Source organism: Ascaphus truei, chromosome 18 (genome assembly GCF_040206685.1).
Source record: "Ascaphus truei isolate aAscTru1 chromosome 18, aAscTru1.hap1, whole genome shotgun sequence".
NCBI classification, from domain to species: domain Eukaryota; kingdom Metazoa; phylum Chordata; class Amphibia; order Anura; family Ascaphidae; genus Ascaphus; species Ascaphus truei.
The window spans coordinates 7,789,532-7,809,031 of NC_134500.1; the positions used below are offsets into that span (position 1 = coordinate 7,789,532).

Sequence of the window (19,500 nt, forward strand, 5' to 3'; positions counted from 1 at the left end):
AGCACACACAGTGACACGGTGAAATGACACGCGCAGTACTATACTGTATATATATATATATATATATATATATATATATATATATATATATATATATATATATATATATATGATAAAAAATCACTGGCACTCCAATAGAAATTCAATAATGAATAGGTGCATGTCCCATATAAATAATAAAAGTATACATTACCGCATAGCAGCAAAAAGGGAGACAGCACTCAGGTGAATGAAAATAAATGTATTAAATACAGCACATAACTCCAACGTTTCGATCCCACAGGGGGATCTTCCTCAGGGTGGTGCACCACCCTGAGGAAGATCCCCCTGTGGGATCGAAACGTTGGAGTTATGTGCTGTATTTAATACATTTATTTTCATTCACCTGAGTGCTGTCTCCCTTTTTGCTGCTATGCGGTAATGTATACTTCTATATATATATATATATATATATATATGTGACAGGAATATGTGATTATTGTACAGAACAGCAAGGTTCAGGGTTAAACCATTTGATGCGGGTGGGCCCTCTTTCTTCTCTTCCCCCCATCCCCTCCTCACCATCCTCTCCCATCCCCTCCTCACCATCCCCTCCTCACCATCCTCTCTCCCCTCCTCACTATCCCCTCTCCCCCTCCTCACCATCCCCTCTCCATCCCCTCTCCCCCATCCCCTCCTGACCATCCTCTCGCCCCATCCCCTCCTCACCATCCTCTCGCCCCATCCCCTCCTCACCCTCCTCTCGCCCCATCCCCCCCTCACCATCCTCTTGCCCCATCCCCTCCTCACCATTCTCTCGCCCCATCCCCTCCTCACCATCCTCTCCCCCTTCCTCACCATCCTCTCTCCCCATCCCCTCCTCAACATCCTCTCGCCCCATCCCCTCCTCCCCATCCCTTCCTCACATCCTCTCTCTCTTCCTTCCTCACCATCCCCTCCTCATCATCCTCTCACCCAATCCCGTCCTCACCATCCTCTCTCGCCCCATCCCCTCCTCACATCCTCTCTCTCTTCCTTCCTCACCATCCTCTCTGCCCCATCCCTTCCTCACCATCCTCTCTCCCTTCCTCACCATCATCTCTCCTCGCTCCCTCTCCCCCCCACCATGTCCTACCCCCTGTCTTTCCCCAAATCCCTTCCTCAGCATTCTCTCTCCTACTCTCCCTCATCCCCTCCTCTCTCCCCCATTCCCATCTCTCTCTCCCACCCGCTCCTCATCCTTTCGCCATCCTCTCGCCCCATCCCCTCCTCGCCATCCACTCTCCCTTCCTCACCATCCTCTCTCCCCATTCCCTCCTCACCATCCTCTCTCTCCCTTCCTCACCATCCTCTCTCCCCATTCCCTCCTCACCATCCTCTCTCTCCCTTCCTCACCATCCTCTCTCCCCATCCCCTCCTCGCCATCCACTCTCCCTTCCTCACCATCCTCTCTCCCCATTCCCTCCTCACCATCCTCTCTCTCCCTTCCTCACCATCCTCTCTCCCCATTCCCTCCTCACCATCCTCTCTCTCCCTTCCTCACCATCCTCTCTCCCCATCCCCTCCTCGCCATCCTCTCTCCCTTCCTCACCATCCTCTCTCCCCATTCCCTCCTCACCATCCTCTCTCTCCCTTCCTCACCATCATCTCTCCTCCCTCCCCCAATCCCTTCCTCAGCATTCTCTCTCCTACTCTCCCCCATCCCCTCCTCTCACCCCCATCCCCTCCTCTCTCCCCCACCCTCCCCTCCTCTTTCACCATCCTCTCGCCCCATCCCCTCCTCACCATCCTCTTCCCCCATCCAAGGGAAACAAAAAACCCCAGTGACACATCATCCAATGATATCTCATAAGGGGAAAAGAAATTCATTCCTGACTCCAAGAATTGGCAATCGGATTACTCCCTGGATTAACATCCTTCCCATGGTTACTTATTTGGTATATCCCAGTATACCTTTCCTTTCTAAAAAGATGTCCAACCTTTTTTTGAACAAATCTATTGTATCTGCCATCACAGTCTCCATGGGTAATGAATCCCTTACTGTAAAGAACCTCATCATCCCCTCTCTTCTCCCATCCCCTCCTAACCCCCTCTCTCCCCAATCCCCTTCTCACCAACCTCTCCCCCCATCCCCTCCTCACCATCCTCCCCCCATTCTCCTTCTCACCATCCACCCCGTGATCCCCTCCTCACCATCCTCTCCCCCATCCCCTCCTCACCATCCTCTCCTCACCATCCTCTCCCCCATCCCCTCCTCACCATCCTCCCCCTGATCCCCTCCTCACCATTCTCTCCCCCCATTCCCTCCTCACCATCCTCCCCCTGATCCCCTTCTCATCATCCTCTCCCCCCATAATCCCCTCTTCACCAACCTCCCCCCACCCTCTCCCCCCATCCCCTCCTCACCATCCTCCCCCTGATCCCCTCTTCACCATCCTCTCCCCCCATCCCCTCCTCACCATCCTCTCCCCCATCATCCCCTCCTCACCATCCTCTCCCCCATCCCCTTCTCACCAACCTCTCTCCCCTATCCCCTCCTCACCATCCTCCCCCTGATCCCCTTCTCACCATCCTCTCCCCCCCATCATCCCCTCCTCACCATCCTCTCCCCCCATCACCTCCTCACCATCCTCCCCCTGATCCCCTCCTCACCATTCTCTCCCCCAATCCTCTCCTCCTCATAATCCCCTCCTCACCATGCTCTCCCCCAATCCTCTCCTCATAATCCCCTCCTCACCATGCTCTCCCCCATCATCCCCTCCTCACCATCCTCTCCCCCCCCTCACCATCCTCTCCCCCCCCTCACCATCCTCTCCCCCCCCCTCACCATCCACTCCCCCCCCCTCACCATCCTCTCCCCCCCACCATCCTCTCCCCCCCCCTCACCATCCTCTCCCCCCCCCCTCACCATCCTCTCCCCCCCTCACCATCCTCTCCCCCCCCTCACCATCCTCTCCCCCCCCTCACCATCCTCTCCCCCCCCCTCACCATCCTCTCCCCCCCCCCTCACCATCCTCTCCCCCCCCTCTCACCATCCTCTCCCCCCCCTCACCATCCTCTCCCCCCCCCCTCACCATCCTCTCCCCCCCCCTCACCATCCTCTCCCCCCCCCTCACCATCCTCTCCCCCCCCTCACCATCCTCTCCCTCCCCCTCACCATCCTCTCCCTCCCCCTCACCATCCTCTCCCTCCCCCTCACCATCCTCTCCCTCCCCCCTCACCATCCTCTCCCTCCCCCCTCACCATCCTCTCCCTCCCCCTCACCATCCTCTCCCTCCCCCCTCACCATCCTCTCCCTCCCCCCTCACCATCCTCTCCCTCCCCCCTCACCATCCTCTCCCTCCCCCTCACCATCCTCTCCCTCCCCCCTCACCATCCTCTCCCTCCCCCCTCACCATCCTCTCCCTCCCCCCTCACCATCCTCTCCCTCCCCCCTCACCATCCTCTCCCTCCCCCTCACCATCCTCTCCCTCTCCCCTCACCATCCTCTCCCTCCATCCTCCCCTCATTATCCTCCCACCATCCTCTCTCCTCCTCCTCTCCCTCTCCCTCGCCCTCCCGTGACGTCACCGCCCGGCTCAGCCCGGCTCCTGCGCACTGACACTCGCCCGTCTCCGGGCGCAGGCTGCCCTCACAAGGGCTGGCACTGGTTACCCGGCGGGTGAGAGCGGAGGCTCCGGTATGGAGGACGATATCTGTGAGTGTGCGGTGCGCTGGAGGGGCTCTCACAGTCAGGGGGTGCTGGGGGTACTTTGGGGGTCGCCCTGCGCTGTGCGATGTGATGAGGGTTACCCCCGGGTGCCTTAGTGCGGAGGGTGGGAGTGAGGGCAGGTGCATCTGGGACTGAAGGGGTTAAAACCGTCAGTGGCACTTACTCATGGGGGGACCCTACTCCCACTTACTATACCAGGGTCACCCCCACTTACTATACCAGGGTCACCCCCACTTACTATACCAGGGTCACCCCCACTTACTATACCAGGGTCACCCCCACTTACTATGCCAGGGTCACCCCCACTTACTATACCAGGGTCACCCCCACTTACTATACCAGGGTCACCCCCACTTACTATACCAGGGTCACCCCCACTTACTATACCAGGGTCACCCCCACTTACTATACCAGGGTCACCCCCACTTACTATACCAGGGTCACCCCCACTTACTATACCAGGGTCACCCCCACTTACTATACCAGGGTCACCCCCACTTACTATACCAGGGTCACCCCCACTTACTATGCCAGGGTCACCCCCACTTACTATACCAGGGTCACCCCCACTTACTATACCAGGGTCACCCCCACTTACTATACCAGGGTCACCCCCACTTACTATACCAGGGTCACCCCCACTTACTATACCAGGGTCACCCCCACTTACTATACCAGGGTCACCCCCACTTACTATACCAGGGTCACCCCCACTTACTATACCAGGGACACCCCTACTTACTATACCAGGGTCACCCCCACTTAATATACCAGGGTCACCCCTACTTACTATATCCGTATCACCCCCACTTACTATACCAGGGTCACCCCTACTTACTATACCAGGGTCACCCCCACTTAATATACCAGGGTCACCCCTACTTACTATACCAGGTTGACTGTCTCTCCCTCTCTGTTATATATATATATATACACACACACACACACACACACACACACACACACACACACACACACACACACACACACACACACACACACACACCCTCTTGAAAAAGACCTCTCTGTGGGGTCGAAACGTTGGTTATCTGTGATGCTGTTTAAGCTAAAATAACCTTTTGTCATCTTCCCACTGTGTGCTGTCTCTACTTTATCAGTCCTCGGATGGTCTTTCTATATATATATATATATATATATATGTGTGTGTGTGTCACTGTGTATATACATTACACACAGATACACAGCCCCACAACCTGCCTGTAGTTCAGCGAAGTAATGACCGTCACATACACACATGCCTCACAAGTCACAGAGACAATGACAGGAAGGAAGGGCAGCTACTGATCAGGAACCCAAGGATCAACACGGTCACTGCTCTCTCTGCCGGTTACACTGTCGCTGCTCTCTCTGCCGGTTACACTGTCGCTGCTCTCTCTGCCGGTTACACTGCCGCTGCTCTCTCTGCCGGTTACACTGTCGCTGCTGTCTCTCCCGGTTACACTGTCACTGCTCTCTCTGCCGGTTACACTGTCGCTGCTCTCTCTGCCGGTTACACTGTCGCTGCTCTCTCTGCCGGTTACACTGTCACTGCTCTCTCTGCCGGTTACACTGTCGCTGCTCTCTCTGCCGGTTACACTGTCACTGCTCTCTCTGCCGGTTACACTGTCGCTGCTCTCTCTGCCGGTTACACTGTCACTGCTCTCTCTGCCGGTTACACTGTCGCTGCTCTCTCTGCCGGTTACACTGTCGCTGCTCTCTCTGCCGGTTACACTGTCGCTTCTCTCTGCCGGTTACACTGTCGCTGCTCTCTCTGCCGGTTACACTGTCGCTGCTCTCTCTGCCGGTTACACTGTCGCTGCTCTCTCTGCCGGTTACACTGTCGCTGCTCTCTCTGCCGGTTACACTGTCGCTGCTCTCTCTGCCGGTTACACTGTCGCTGCTCTCTCTGCCGGTTACACTGTCGCTGCTCTCTCTGCCGGTTACACTGTCACTGCTCTCTCTGCCGGTTACACTGTCGCTGCTCTCTCTGCCGGTTACACTGTCACTGCTCTCTCTGCCGGTTACACTGTCGCTGCTCTCTCTGCCGGTTACACTGTCGCTGCTCTCTCTGCCGGTTACACTGTCACTGCTCTCTCTGCCGGTTACACTGTCGCTGCTCTCTCTGCCGGTTACACTGTCACTGCTCTCTCTGCCGGTTACACTGTCGCTGCTCTCTCTGCCGGTTACACTGTCACTGCTCTCTCTGCCGGTTACACTGTCGCTGCTCTCTCTGCCGGTTACACTGTCACTGCTCTCTCTGCCGGTTACACTGTCGCTGCTCTCTCTGCCGACTGTCGCTGCTCTCTCTGCCGGTTACACTGTCACTGCTCTCTCTGCCGGTTACACTGTCGCTGCTCTCTCTGCCGGTTACACTGTCGCTTCTCTCTGCCGGTTACACTGTCGCTGCTCTCTCTGCCGGTTACACTGTCGCTGCTCTCTCTGCCGGTTACACTGTCGCTGCTCTCTCTGCCGGTTACACTGTCGCTGCTCTCTCTGCCGGTTACACTGTCGCTGCTCTCTCTGCCGGTTACACTGTCGCTGCTCTCTCTGCCGGTTACACTGTCACTGCTCTCTCTGCGGTTACACTGTCGCTGCTCTCTCTGCCGGTTACACTGTCGCTGCTCTCTCTGCCGGTTACACTGTCGCTGCTCTCTCTGCCGGTTACACTGTCACTGCTCTCTGCCGGTTACTGTCGCTCTCTCTGCCGGTTACAGTGTCGCTGCTCTCTCTGCCTGGTTACACTGTCGCTGCTCTCTCTGCCGGTTACACTGTCGCTGCTCTCTCTGCCGGTTACACGTGTCGCTGCGCTCTCTCTGCCGGTTACACTGTCGCTGCTCTCTCTGCCGGTTACACTGTCGCTGCTCTCTCTGCCGGTTACACGGTCCGCGTGCTCTCTCTGCGGTTACACGTCGCTGCTCTCTCTGCCGGTTACACTGTCGCTGCTCTCTCTGCCGGTTACACGTGTCGCTGCTCTCTCTGCCGGTTACATGTCGCTGCTCTCTCTGCCGGTTACACTGTCGCTGCTCTCTCTGCCGGTTACACTGTCGCTGCTCTCTCTGCCGGTTACAGCTGTCGCTGCTCTCTCTGCCGGTTACACTGTCGCTGCTCTCACTGCCGGTTACACTGTCCCTGCTCTCTCTGCCGGTTACACTGTCGCTGCTCTCTCTGCCGGTTACCACTGTCACTTGCTCTCTCTGCCGGTTACACTGTCGCTGCTCTCTCTGCCGGTTACACTGCCGCTGCTCTCTCTGCCGGTTACACTGTCGCTGCTCTCTTCTGCCGGTTACACTGTCAGCTGCTCTCTCTGCCGGTTACACTGTCGCTGCTCTCTCTGCCGGTTACACTGTCACTGCTCTCTCTGCCGGTTACACTGTCGCTGCTCTCTCTGCGCGTTACACTGTCACTGCTCTCTCTGCCGGTTACACTGTCGCTGCTCTCTCTGCCGGTTACACTGTCACTGCTCTCTCTGCCGGTTACTCTGTCGCTGCCCCTCTGCCGTTACACTGTCTCTGCTCTCTCTGCCGGTTACACTGTCGCCTGCTCTCTCTGCCGGTTACACTGTCGCTTCTCTCTGCCGGTTACACTGTCGCTGCTCTCTCTGCCGGTTACACTGTCGCTGCTCTCTCTGCCGGTTACACTGTCGCTGCTCTCTCTGCCGGTTACACTGTCGCTGCTCTCTCTGCCGGTTACACTGTCGCTGCTCTCTCTGCCGGTTACACTGTCGCTGCTCTCTCTGCCGGTTACACTGTCGCTGCTCTCTCTGCCGGTTACACTGTCGCTGCTCTCTCTGCCGGTTACACTGTCGCTGCTCTCTCTGCCGGTTACACTGTCGCTGCTCTCTCTGCCGGTTACACTGTCTCTGCTCTCTCTGCCGGTTACACTGTCGCTGCTCTCTCTGCCGGTTACACTGTCGCTGCTCTCTCTGCCAGTTACACGGTCGCTGCTCTCTCTGCCGGTTACACTGTCGCTGCTCTCTCTGCCGGTTACAGTGTCGCTGCTCTCTCTGCCGGTTACACTGTCGCTGCTCTCTCTGCCGGTTACACTGTCGCTGCTCTCTCTGCCGGTTACACGGTCGCTGCTCTCTCTGCCGGTTACACGGTCGCTGCTCTCTCTGCCGGTTACAGTGTCGCTGCTCTCTCTGCCGGTTACAGTGTCGCTGCTCTCTCTGCCGGTTACACTGTCGCTGCTCTCTCTGCCGGTTACAGTGTCGCTGCTCTCTCTGCCGGTTACAGTGTCGCTGCTCTCTCTGCCGGTTACACTGTCGCTGCTCTCTCTGCCGGTTACAGTGTCGCTGCTCTCTCTGCCGGTTACACTGTCGCTGCTCTCTCTCCCGGTTACACTGTCGCTGCTCTCTCTGCCGGTTACACTGTCTCTGCTCTCTCTGCCGGTTACACTGTCGCTGCTCTCTCTGCCGGTTACACTGTCTCTGCTCTCTCTGCCGGTTACACTGTCGCTGCTCTCTCTGCCGGTTACACTGTCGCTGCTCTCTCTGCCGGTTACACTGCCGCTGCTCTCTCTGCCGGTTACACTGTCGCTGCTCTCTCTGCCGGTTACACTGTCGCTGTTCTCTCTGCCGGTTACACTGTCGCTGTTCTCTCTGCCGGTTACACTGTCGCTGCTCTCTCTCCCGGTTACACTGTCGCTGCTCTCTCTCCCGGTTACACTGTCGCTGCTCTCTCTCCCGGTTACACTGTCGCTGCTCTCTCTCCCGGTTACACTGTCGCTTCTCTCTCTGCCGGTTACACTGTCGCTGCTCTCTCTGCCGGTTACACTGTCTCTGCTCTCTCTGCCGGTTACACTGTCGCTGCTCTCTCTCCCGGTTACACTGTCGCTGCTCTCTCTCCCGGTTACACTGTCGCTGCTCTCTCTCCCGGTTACACTGTCGCTGCTCTCTGCCGGTTACACTGTCTCTGCTCTCTGCCGGTAACACTGTCGCTGTTCTCTCTGCCGGTTACACTGTCGCTGCTCTCTCTGCCGGTTACACGGTCGCTGCTCTCTCTGCCGGTTACACTGTCGCTGCTCTCTCTGCCGGTTACAGTGTCGCTGCTCTCTCTGCCGGTTACACTGTCGCTGCTCTCTCTGCCGGTTACACTGTCGCTGCTCTCTCTGCCGGTTACACTGTCGCTGCTCTCTCTGCCGGTTACAGTGTCGCTGCTCTCTCTGCCGGTTACACTGTCGCTGCTCCCTCTGCCGGTTACACGGTCGCTGCTCTCTCTGCCGGTTACACGGTCGCTGCTCTCTCTGCCGGTTACACTGTCGCTGCTCTCTCTGCCGGTTACAGTGTCGCTGCTCTCTCTGCCGGTTACACTGTCGCTGCTCTCTCTGCCGGTTACACTGTCTCTGCTCTCTCTGCCGGTTACACTGTCTCTGCTCTCTCTCCCGGTTACACTGTCGCTGCTCTCTCTGCCAGTTACACGGTCGCTGCTCTCTCTGCCGGTTACACTGTCGCACTGTCGCTGCTCTCTCTGCCGGTTACACTGTCGCTGCTCTCTCTGCCGGTTACACTGTCGCTGCTCTCTCTGCCGGTTACACTGTCGCTGCTCTCTCTGCCAGTTACACGGTCGCTGCTCTCTCTGCCGGTTACACTGTCGCTGCTCTCTCTGCCGGTTACACGGTCGCTGCTCTCTCTGCCGGTTACACTGTCGCTGCTCTCTCTGCCGGTTACACTGTCGCTGCTCTCTCTGCCGGTTACACTGTCGCTGCTCTCTCTGCCGGTTACACGGTCACTGCTCTCTCTGCCGGTTACACTGTCGCTGCTCTCTCTGCCGGTTACACTGTCGCTGTTCTCTCTGCCGGTTACACGGTCGCTGCTCTCTCTGCCGGTTACACTGTCGCTTCTCTCTCTGCCGGTTACACGGTCACTGCTCTCTGCCGGTTACACTGTCTCTGCTCTCTCTGCCGGTTACACTATCGCTGCTCTCTCTGCCGGTTACACTGTTGCTGCTCTCTGCCGGTTACACTGTCGCTGCTCTCTCTGCCGGTTACACGGTCACTGCTCTCTCTGCCGGTTACACTGTCGCTGCTCTCTCTGCCGGTTACACTGTCGCTGCTCTCTCTGCCGGTTACACTGTCGCTGCTCTCTCTGCCGGTTACACTGTCGCTGCTCTCTCTCCCGGTTACACTGTCGCTGCTCTCTCTGCCGGTTACACTGTCGCTGCTCTCTCTGCCGGTTACACTGTCGCTGCTCTCTCTGCCGGTTACACTGTCGCTGCTCTCTCTGCCGGTTACACTGTCGCTGCTCTCTCTGCCGGTTACACTGTCGCTGCTCTCTCTGCCGGTTACACTGTCGCTGCTCTCTCTGCCGGTTACACTGTCGCTGCTCTCTGCCGGTTACACTGTCGCTGCTCTCTCTCCCGGTTACACTGTCACTGCTCTCTCTGCCGGTTACACTGCCGCTGCTCTCTCTGCCGGTTACACTGTCGCTGCTCTCTGCCGGTTACACTGCCGCTGCTCTCTCTCCCGGTTACACTGTCGCTGCTCTCTCTCCCGGTTACACTGTCGCTGCTCTCTCTGCCGGTTACACTGTCGCTGCTCTCTCTGCCGGTTACACTGTCGCTGCTCTCTCTCCCGGTTACACTGTCGCTGCTCTCTCTCCCGGTTACACTGTCGCTGCTCTCTCTGCCGGTTACACTGTCGCTGCTCTCTCTGCCGGTTACACTGTCGCTGCTCTCTCTGCCGGTTACACTGTCGCTGCTCTCTCTGCCGGTTACACTGTCGCTGCTCTCTCTGCCGGTTACACTGTCGCTGCTCTCTCTGCCGGTTACACTGTCGCTGCTCTCTCTGCCGGTTACACGGTCGCTGCTCTCTCTGCCGGTTACACGGTCGCTGCTCTCTCTGCCGGTTACACTGTCGCTGCTCTCTCTGCCGGTTACAGTGTCGCTGCTCTCTCTGCCGGTTACACTGTCGCTGCTCTCTCTGCCGGTTACACTGCCGCTGCTCTCTCTGCCGGTTACAGTGTCGCTGCTCTCTCTCCCGGTTACACTGTCGCTGCTCTCTCTCCCGGTTACACTGTCGCTGCTCTCTCTGCCGGTTACACTGTCGCTGCTCTCTCTGCCGGTTACACTGTCGCTGCTCTCTCTGCCGGTTACACTGTCGCTGCTCTCTCTGCCGGTTACACTGTCGCTGCTCTCTCTGTCGGTTACACTGTCGCTGCTCTCTCTGCCGGTTACACTGTCTCTGCTCTCTCTGCCGGTTACACTGTCGCTGCTCTCTCTGCCGGTTACACTGTCGCTGCTCTCTCTGCCGGTTACACTGTCGCTGCTCTCTCTGCCGGTTACACTGTCGCTGTTCTCTCTGCCGGTTACACTGTCGCTGCTCACTCTGCCGGTTACACTGTCGCTGCTCACTCTGCCGGTTACACTGTCGCTGCTCACTCTGCCGGTTACACTGTCGCTGCTCTCTCTGCCGGTTACACTGTCGCTGCTCTCTCTGCCGGTTACACTGTCGCTGCTCTCTCTGCCGGTTACACTGTCGCTTCTCTCTCTGCCGGTTACACTGTCGCTGCTCTCTCTGCCGGTTACACTGTCTCTGCTCTCTCTGCCGGTTACACTGTCACTGCTCTCTCTGCCGGTTACACTGTCACTGCTCTCTCTGCCGGTTACACTGTCGCTGCTCTCTCTCCCGGTTACACTGTCGCTGCTCTCTCTGCCGGTTACACTGTCACTGCTCTCTCTGCCGGTTACACTGTCGCTGCTCTCTCTGCCGGTTACACTGTCGCTGCTCTCTCTGCCGGTTACACTGTCTCTGCTCTCTCTGCCGGTTACACTGTCGCTGCTCCCTCTCGCGTGGTGAGGGGTGAGGGAGGCGTGGCGAACGCGTCACAGAGCTGGTTCGCCCTTATTGGCTGAACCAGCTCACGCGACTGCAGTCCCAAATTTCAGTTGTGGTTGCGGCAGCAAAGTGTCGCAGCGTCAACGCTGTACTTTGCCGCAAGGCGTCGTTTCTACATTGAAAACTCTCATACACTAACGTCAGGGAGTGCCGAACGCGCGCGCGTCGCGAAGCAGGTACCGTGAGCGCGGCCTCACTCCCAGGGATTGCACTACCAGATACCCCCCCCGGTGCAGGAATGCGACTTGTTTGTAACCTCTGCGGTTTATTTGTCATCCCAACTGTACATGTATTTATTACCATGGTAACAGAGCTGGGGTTATTACCCCGTCAAAGGCCTGTCACCTGAGAAGTCACAATAAAGCCGTTCTGATGGTGTCTAAAGATGCAGAGTCTGACGTACCCGGGCTGGGGTGGCCCACTCCAGTCCTCAAGCCCCCCCCCCCCCCCTGCAACAGGTCAGGTTTTCAGGATATCCCAGCTTCAGCACAGGTGGCTCAGTCAGTCCCAGCTTCAGCACAGGTCTTCGACTGAGCCACTGATTGAGCCACCTGTGCTGAAGCAGGGATATCCTGAAAACCTGCCCTTTTGGAGTGGGCCAGCCCTGTACCAGGGTATTAGTTACCGGGGATCTGAGTGACAGTGTGCTGAAGCCGTTAGAAACGGGCAGATTAGGATGCACGGGGTAACTGCTGGGACGGAGTCAACGTTGTATAGAAGAGTGGGCCAAAATTCCTCCCCACCGATGTGAGAGACTGATAAAGTCACACAGAAAACGATGACTTCAAGTTATTGCTGCTAAAGGTGGTTCTACAAGCGATTGAATCATAAGGCGTACTTAGTTTTTCACACGTAGCTTCTCCATTTTGGCTTTATTTTTGTTAAATAAATCATGACACGGTGTATTATGTCATGTGTACACACACACACACACACACACACACACACACACACACACACACACACACACACACACACACACACACACACAGTGTAATATGTCATGTGTACACACACACACACACACGGTGTAATATGTCATGTGTTGTTGTTCATCTGAGGTTGTATTTACCTCATTTTAAGACCTGCTAAGGAACAGATGATTGATATTATGTCCTGATATGTAAAACCATAGAATCCAAAGAGGGTGTACTTTCTTTTTCACACAACTGTATGTAGTGTCCTGCATGGACGGGAGTGAGACATCGGGGGGGCCAGTTGGTTACTCCTTGCACACGCACACGCGTACATGGGTAAGCATGTATGTGACACCATGTTTAGGGTGCCTGTGACATATCTGTAAATCTGGTCCCTTACACTCTGCGTCTACACCCCTTAAGGCAATGCAGGCTTCCCCGGTAAGGAAGGGGTTACTAAAGGGATATATATATATATATACACGTCACACGCGACACGTGCATGTGTCCTGCACCTTTTCAGTGTTACGTGACCGAATAAATCCTTCCTTCCGTGTCCTCTGTGTTGCAGGAAGCTAGCTTGTATTTCCCCTGATTTTACTGGAATAGTCAGCAGGGGGGTTGTGCATAAGTCTCCCAGGAAGAAGTAACGACGGCCGGTGTGTAGGGGACTATGAGACGGAGACTTTATTTTACAGTGGTAGTTGTGCTTGTGTAGTGTAGGAATTGGGACGCGTGGAAATTTCGAGTGGCAATATTGTGTGCGTTGTGTGTTAAAGAGACAATCCAAGCAGCTTGAAAACAACGAAAAAACATGTTTTTGCTTTAATATATGCAGCCTTTGATTACCTTTATTGACAACTAATTACCTAAGCTGCCGATCGATTGGTTCTCCTGTGATCAATCATCAATATCCTGCTTCTTCACTAAATGGCTGCTTCTCAGTTTCAATCAATCCTTCAGTCAGTGTAAGGCGGCGTCCATGCTGCCGCAGACCACGCAGCGCGATCACACAGCCGTAAGGCATTGATCGCGCTCATAGACTGCGCGGGTATGCGACAGCAGGCGGGGGTACGCGGTGCGCGAGGAATCAGTTGAAACTTATTTCTCGGCGTGACGGGCAGGTCACGTGAGCGGTTCGCCCACTGAGGGGGGACCAGCTCCGTGACATCACTGACACGCCCCTAGACACGCCCCTTGACGGCGTATCTAGCATGTCCTAAATACACACTCGCTTCACGTGGGTGACGTCACAGACGCGCACGCCTCCGCGTGGGCGAAAGCTGTATGGACTTAGCCTAACTCAGCTGCAATGTATCCTGATAATACTAAGGTAACATTATCTATTGTTACAGTTTGCAGCTCAAACTGCTGGGAACATTGGCAACAAATGATCACAAACAGGAAAGTGTTGCAAAGATCTTGCACTGCTGGGGAGGCGGCTAAAGCCTGCTATAGAAATCAAAAGATACTCAGTGTATTAAAACTAATGAGAAATGGCATTACGAGTGAATTAAAAAAAAAAAAAGGTAGTAAGTATTATCTAATACTACAGCACTGATTTGGTTAAACCCCACATGTAGGATAATGCGGGGGGAGGGGGGTGTTCCTTTAACCCGTGTTGTGTGGGATGCACCCATTTCTGTTCTTTTTCATAATGAGCAAACCGCACCTCTGTATGAAGCTCTGCTTCATTGTAGCGTGTAATCAATAAATGATTCGTGTACATGAGCAGCCACGGTCTCCTATCTTTAAAAGTGCTTACACGGGGCACCACTGGCGGTTAGATAACCCTTTGCTCTCCCAAATCATGTAGCACTCCGAAGACGTCGTGGGAGTCTGGAAATATTCACAGCTGATCCGGCAGCTGAAGCGTTCAGAACGTACAATAAGCGCAGTGACCTGTGCTGACTGCACAGAGGGGCGGGGAGGTCATTCTGTAACCTAAACACTCGCACATAGATCTCTCCGACAGGATCCATCGACAAGTTACAGATAACAGAAAAATAACTTTACTCAGGAATATCCCGCGGATTTTCAGTTCATATCCAAATTAAACACACTGTCAGTATATTAATATAATAGCATGTTCTTGTATAGCGCTGCTAGTTTTAGGCCTCGGACATGGTCAGCGCATAACCCGTGCTGAACCGCACTGAGCCCCTGCAGCCGAAATGAGAGCGGCTTTAGCAGGGGCTCGCGCACACTTGGGGGAAGCGTGTGTCTGACGGAGGTTTGAGATTTTCTTGCTTGCCGGTCACGTGAGCGGTTCGCCCAATGAGGGCGAATCAGCCCCGCGACAGCGCGCAGTGTAAGGCCAGGGAAAGCACGGACAAAATCACTATGTCCCAGGCCTTATGTAGTGCTTTACAGAGACACATCCCTGCCCCATGGAGCTTACAATCTATTTTTTGGTGCCGGAGGCACAGGGAGATAAAGTGACTTGTCCAAGGTCACAAGCAGGAATTGAACCAGGCTCCCCTGCGTCACACTCCGTGCCAGTCAGTGTCTCACTGAGCCGCTCCTTCTCCCAGGCTCCCCTGGGTCACACTCAGTGCCAGTCAGTGTCTTTACTCACTGAGCCGCTCCTTCTCCCAGGTTCCCCTGCTTCACACTCAGTGCCAGTCAGTGTCGTTACTCACTGAGCTGCTCCTTCTCCCAGGTTCCCCTGCTTCACACTCAGTGCCAGTCAGTGTCGTTACTCACTGAGCCGCTCCTTCTCCCAGGTTCCCCTGCTTCACACTCAGTGCCAGTCAGTGTCGTTACTCACTGAGCCGCTCCTTCTCCCAGGTTCCCCTGCTTCACACTCAGTGCCAGTCGGTGTCTTTACTCACTGAGCCGCTCCTTCTCCCAGGTTCCCCTGCTTCACACTCAGTGCCAGTCAGTGTCTTTACTCACTGAGCTGCTCCTTCTCCCAGAATCCCCTGCTTCACACTCAGTGCCAGTCAGTGTCGTTACTCACTGAGCCGCTCCTTCTCCCAGGCTCCCCTGCTTCACACTCAGTGCCAGTCAGTGTCTTTACTCACTGAGCCGCTCCTTTCAGGTTCCCCTGGGTCACACTCAGTGCCAGTCAGTGTCGTTACTCACTGAGCCGCTCCTTCTCCCAGGCTCCCCTGCTTCACACTCAGTGCCAGTCGGTGTCTTTACTCACTGAGCCGCTCCTTCTCCCAGGTTCCCCTGCTTCACACTCAGTGCCAGTCAGTGTCTTTACTCACTGAGCCGCTCCTTCTCCCAGGTTCCCCTGCTTCACACTCAGTGCCAGTCAGTGTCTTTACTCACTGAGCCGCTCCTTCTCCCAGAATCCCCTGCTTCACACTCAGTGCCAGTCAGTGTCTTTACTCACTGAGCCGCTCCTTCTCCCAGGCTCCCCTGCTTCACACTCAGTGCCAGTCGGTGTCTTTACTCACTGAGCCGCTCCTTCTCCCAGGTCCCCCTGCTTCACACTCAGTGCCAGTCAGTGTCTTTACTCACTGAGCCGCTCCTTCTCCCAGGTTCCCCTGCTTCACACTCAGTGCTAGTCAGTGTCTTTACTCACTGAGCCGCTCCTTCTCCCAGGTCCCCCTGCTTCACACTCAGTGCCAGTTAGTGTCTTTACTCACTGAGCCGCTCCTTCTCCCAGGTTCTCCTGCTTCACACTCAGTGCCAGTCAGTGTCTTTACTCACTGAGCCGCTCCTTCTCCCAGGTTCCCCTGCTGCACACTCAGTGCCAGTCAGTGTCTGTACTCACTGAGCCACTCCTTCTCCCAGTTTCCCCTGCTCCACACTCAGTGCCAGTCAGTGTCTTTACTCACTGAGCCGCTCCTTCTCCCAGTTTCCCCTGCTCCACACTCAGTGCCAGTCAGTGTCTTTACTCACTGAGCCGCTCCTTCTCCCAGGTCCCCCTGCTTCACACTCAGTGCCAGTCAGTGTCTTTACTCACTGAGCCGCTCCTTCTCCCAGGTTCCCCTGCTTCACACTCAGTGCTAGTCAGTGTCTTTACTCACTGAGCCGCTCCTTCTCCCAGGTCCCCCTGCTTCACACTCAGTGCCAGTTAGTGTCTTTACTCACTGAGCCGCTCCTTCTCCCAGGTTCTCCTGCTTCACACTCAGTGCCAGTCAGTGTCTTTACTCACTGAGCCGCTCCTTCTCCCAGGTTCCCCTGCTGCACACTCAGTGCCAGTCAGTGTCTGTACTCACTGAGCCGCTCCTTCTCCCAGTTTCCCCTGCTCCACACTCAGTGCCAGTCAGTGTCTTTACTCACTGAGCCGCTCCTTCTCCCAGGTTCCCCGGCTTCACACTCAGTGCCAGTCAGTGTCTTTACTCACTGAGCCGCTCCTTCTCCCAGGCTCCCCTGCTTCACACTCAGTGCCAGTCAGTGTCTTTACTCACTGAGCCGCTCCTTCTCCCAGGTTCCCCGGCTTCACACTCAGTGCCAGTTAGTGTCTTTACTCACTGAGCCGCTCCTTCTCCCAGGTTCCCCTGCTTCACACTCAGTGCCAGTCAGTGTCTTTACTCACTGAGCCGCTCCTCCTATATTGTTAGAGATATTATCTTTATAATATACCTTCAGCGCATTTCCTGTGGCTTACATTTAATATGAGCTGTTGCACAAGAGGAGGACAGAGAAATGCAGCGAAAAGAATGCCAGGAATATTTTATAATGGTGTCACATTGTGGCACACAGACTTCTAGGTGGATACACTTACCCTCCCTGTATTATATCTTGTATATACTATCTCTGCACACACTACAAACATGGGTGGAACTATGTAACTAAATATATACAATAAAAAGGGTTATAGGATATGCAGGGCTAATTAAAGTCACTGACAGCTTCCTTGTAAGATTAGATTAGGTGAATTCCCGGGATCCTCGCCACACAATGCCAACCTGTCACGTCTCATTTGTATCTAGGCCTGCTTTATGCAAGTATTGTATATCTTTATTTATATCCCGCCATTCATGTACACAGCACCAAAAACATACAGTGTAAGCTCCGCGGGGCAGGGGCCGTGTCTGTGACATTCCTCTGTGCTGCGTCCCGCGCGCTGTGCTGTCATCGTGACGCGCGCTGTGCTGTCATCGTGACGCGCGCTGTGCTGTCATTGTGACGCGCGTTGTGCTGTCATTGTGACGTGCGCTATGCTGACATTGTGACGCGCGTTGTGCTGTCATTGTGACGCGCGCTGTGCTGTCATTGTGACGCGCGCTGTGCTGTCATTGTGACGCGCGCTGTGCTGTCATTGTGACGCGCGCTGTGCTGTCATTGTGACGCGCGCTGTGCTGTCATTGTGACGCGCGCTGTGCTGTCATTGTGACGCGCGCTGTGCTGTCATTGTGACGCGCGCTGTGCTGTCATTGTGACGCACGCTGTGTTCCATTGGGAGAAACGTGTTATATGTAATAACATTTATTATTATTAGTGCGGTACATTAATTGATGCAGAGAAATTCCCATCGATCTCTTTCACTTCCTCTGTCCCTATCTCCCTGTGTTACAGCGTCTTTCTTTTCTCTGACACTTCCCAGTGTGCACGTCCTGTTACCCTGAGCCCCACCCCCTCCCACCTGTTACCCTGAGCCCCACCCCCTCCCACCTGTTACCCTGAGCCCCACCCCCTCCCACCTGTTACCCTGAGCCCCCCCACCTGTTACCCTGAGCCCCTCCCACCTGTTACCCTGAGCCCCTCCCACCTGTTACCCTGAGCCCCTCCTCCTGTTACCCTGAGCCCCACCCACCTGTTACCCTGAGCCCCACCCCCTCCCACCTGTTACCCTGAGCCCCCCCACCTGTTACCCTGAGCCCCTCCCACCTGTTACCCTGAGCCCCACCCACCTGTTACCCTGAGCCCCACCCCCCCACCTGTTACCCTGAGCCTCACCCCCTCCACCTGTTACCCTGAGCCCCACCCCCTCCACCTGTTACCCTGAGCCGCTCCCACCTGTTACCCTAAGCCCCACCCCCTCCCACCTGTTACCCTGAGCCCCACCCCCTCCCACCTGTTACCCTGAGCCCCTCCACCTGTTACCCTGAGCCCCACCCACCTGTTACCCTGAGCCCCACCCCCTCCCACCTGTTACCCTGAGCCCCACCCCCTCACACCTGTTACCCTGAGCCCCACCCCCTCCCACCTGTTACCCTGAGCCCCTCCCACCTGTTACTTTGAGCACCACCTGTTACTCTGAGCCCCACCCCTCCCACCTGTTACTCTGAGCCCCACCCCTCCCACCTGTTACTCTGAGCCCCACCCCTCCCACCTGTTACTCTGAGCCCCACCCCTCCCACCTGTTACTCTGAGCCCCGCCCCTCCCACCTGTTACTCTGAGCCCCGCCCCCTCCCACCTGTTACTCTGAGCCCCGCCCCTCCCACCTGTTACTCTGAGCCCCGCCCCTCCCACCTGTTACTCTGAGCCCCGCCCCTCCCACCTGTTACTCTGAGCCCCGCCCCTCCCACCTGTTACTCTGAGCACCGCCCCTCCCACCTGTTACTCTGAGCCCCGCCCCTCCCACCTGTTACTCTGAGCCCCGCCCCCTCCCACCTGTTACTCTGAGCCCCGCCCCCTCCCACCTGTTACTCTGAGCCCCGCCCCCCACCTGTTACTCTGAGCCCCGCCCCCCCCACTTGTTACTCTGAGCCCCGCCCCCCCACCTGTTACTCTGAGCCCCACACCCCCCACCTGTTACTCTGAGCCCCGCCCCCTCCCACCTGTTACTCTGAGCCCCACCCCTCCCACCTGTTACTCTGAGCCCCGCCCCCCACCTGTTACTCTGAGCCCCACCCCTCCCACCTGTTACTCTGAGCCCCACCCCTCCCACCTGTTACTCTGAGCCCCGCCCCTCCCACCTGTTACTCTGAGCCCCGCCCCCTCCCACCTGTTACTCTGAGCCCCGCCCCTCCCACCTGTTACTCTGAGCCCCGCCCCTCCCACCTGTTACTCTGAGCCCCGCCCCTCCCACCTGTTACTCTGAGCCCCGCCCCTCCCACCTGTTACTCTGAGCACCGCCCCTCCCACCTGTTACTCTGAGCCCCGCCCCTCCCACCTGTTACTCTGAGCCCCGCCCCCTCCCACCTGTTACTCTGAGC

At 56.2% G+C, this 19,500-nt stretch overlaps 1 protein-coding gene across 4 annotated transcripts in view; it reads left to right on the forward strand.

Moving 5' to 3' along the window:
• The first annotated feature begins 3,523 nt into the window (after positions 1-3,523).
• ANKDD1A (ankyrin repeat and death domain containing 1A) overlaps positions 3,524-19,500 on the forward strand; it is a 44,338-nt gene continuing 28,361 nt past the window's right edge. For 2 of the 4 annotated variants that reach the window (XM_075575305.1, XM_075575306.1), the window contains exon 1: positions 3,524-3,676. In XM_075575305.1, the coding sequence (XP_075431420.1) occupies positions 3,661-3,676 (16 nt within the window). In that variant the 5' untranslated portion in view covers positions 3,524-3,660. The remainder of the gene's footprint in view (positions 3,677-19,500) is intronic. The other 2 variants (XM_075575304.1, XM_075575307.1) reach the window with 2 other exon arrangements.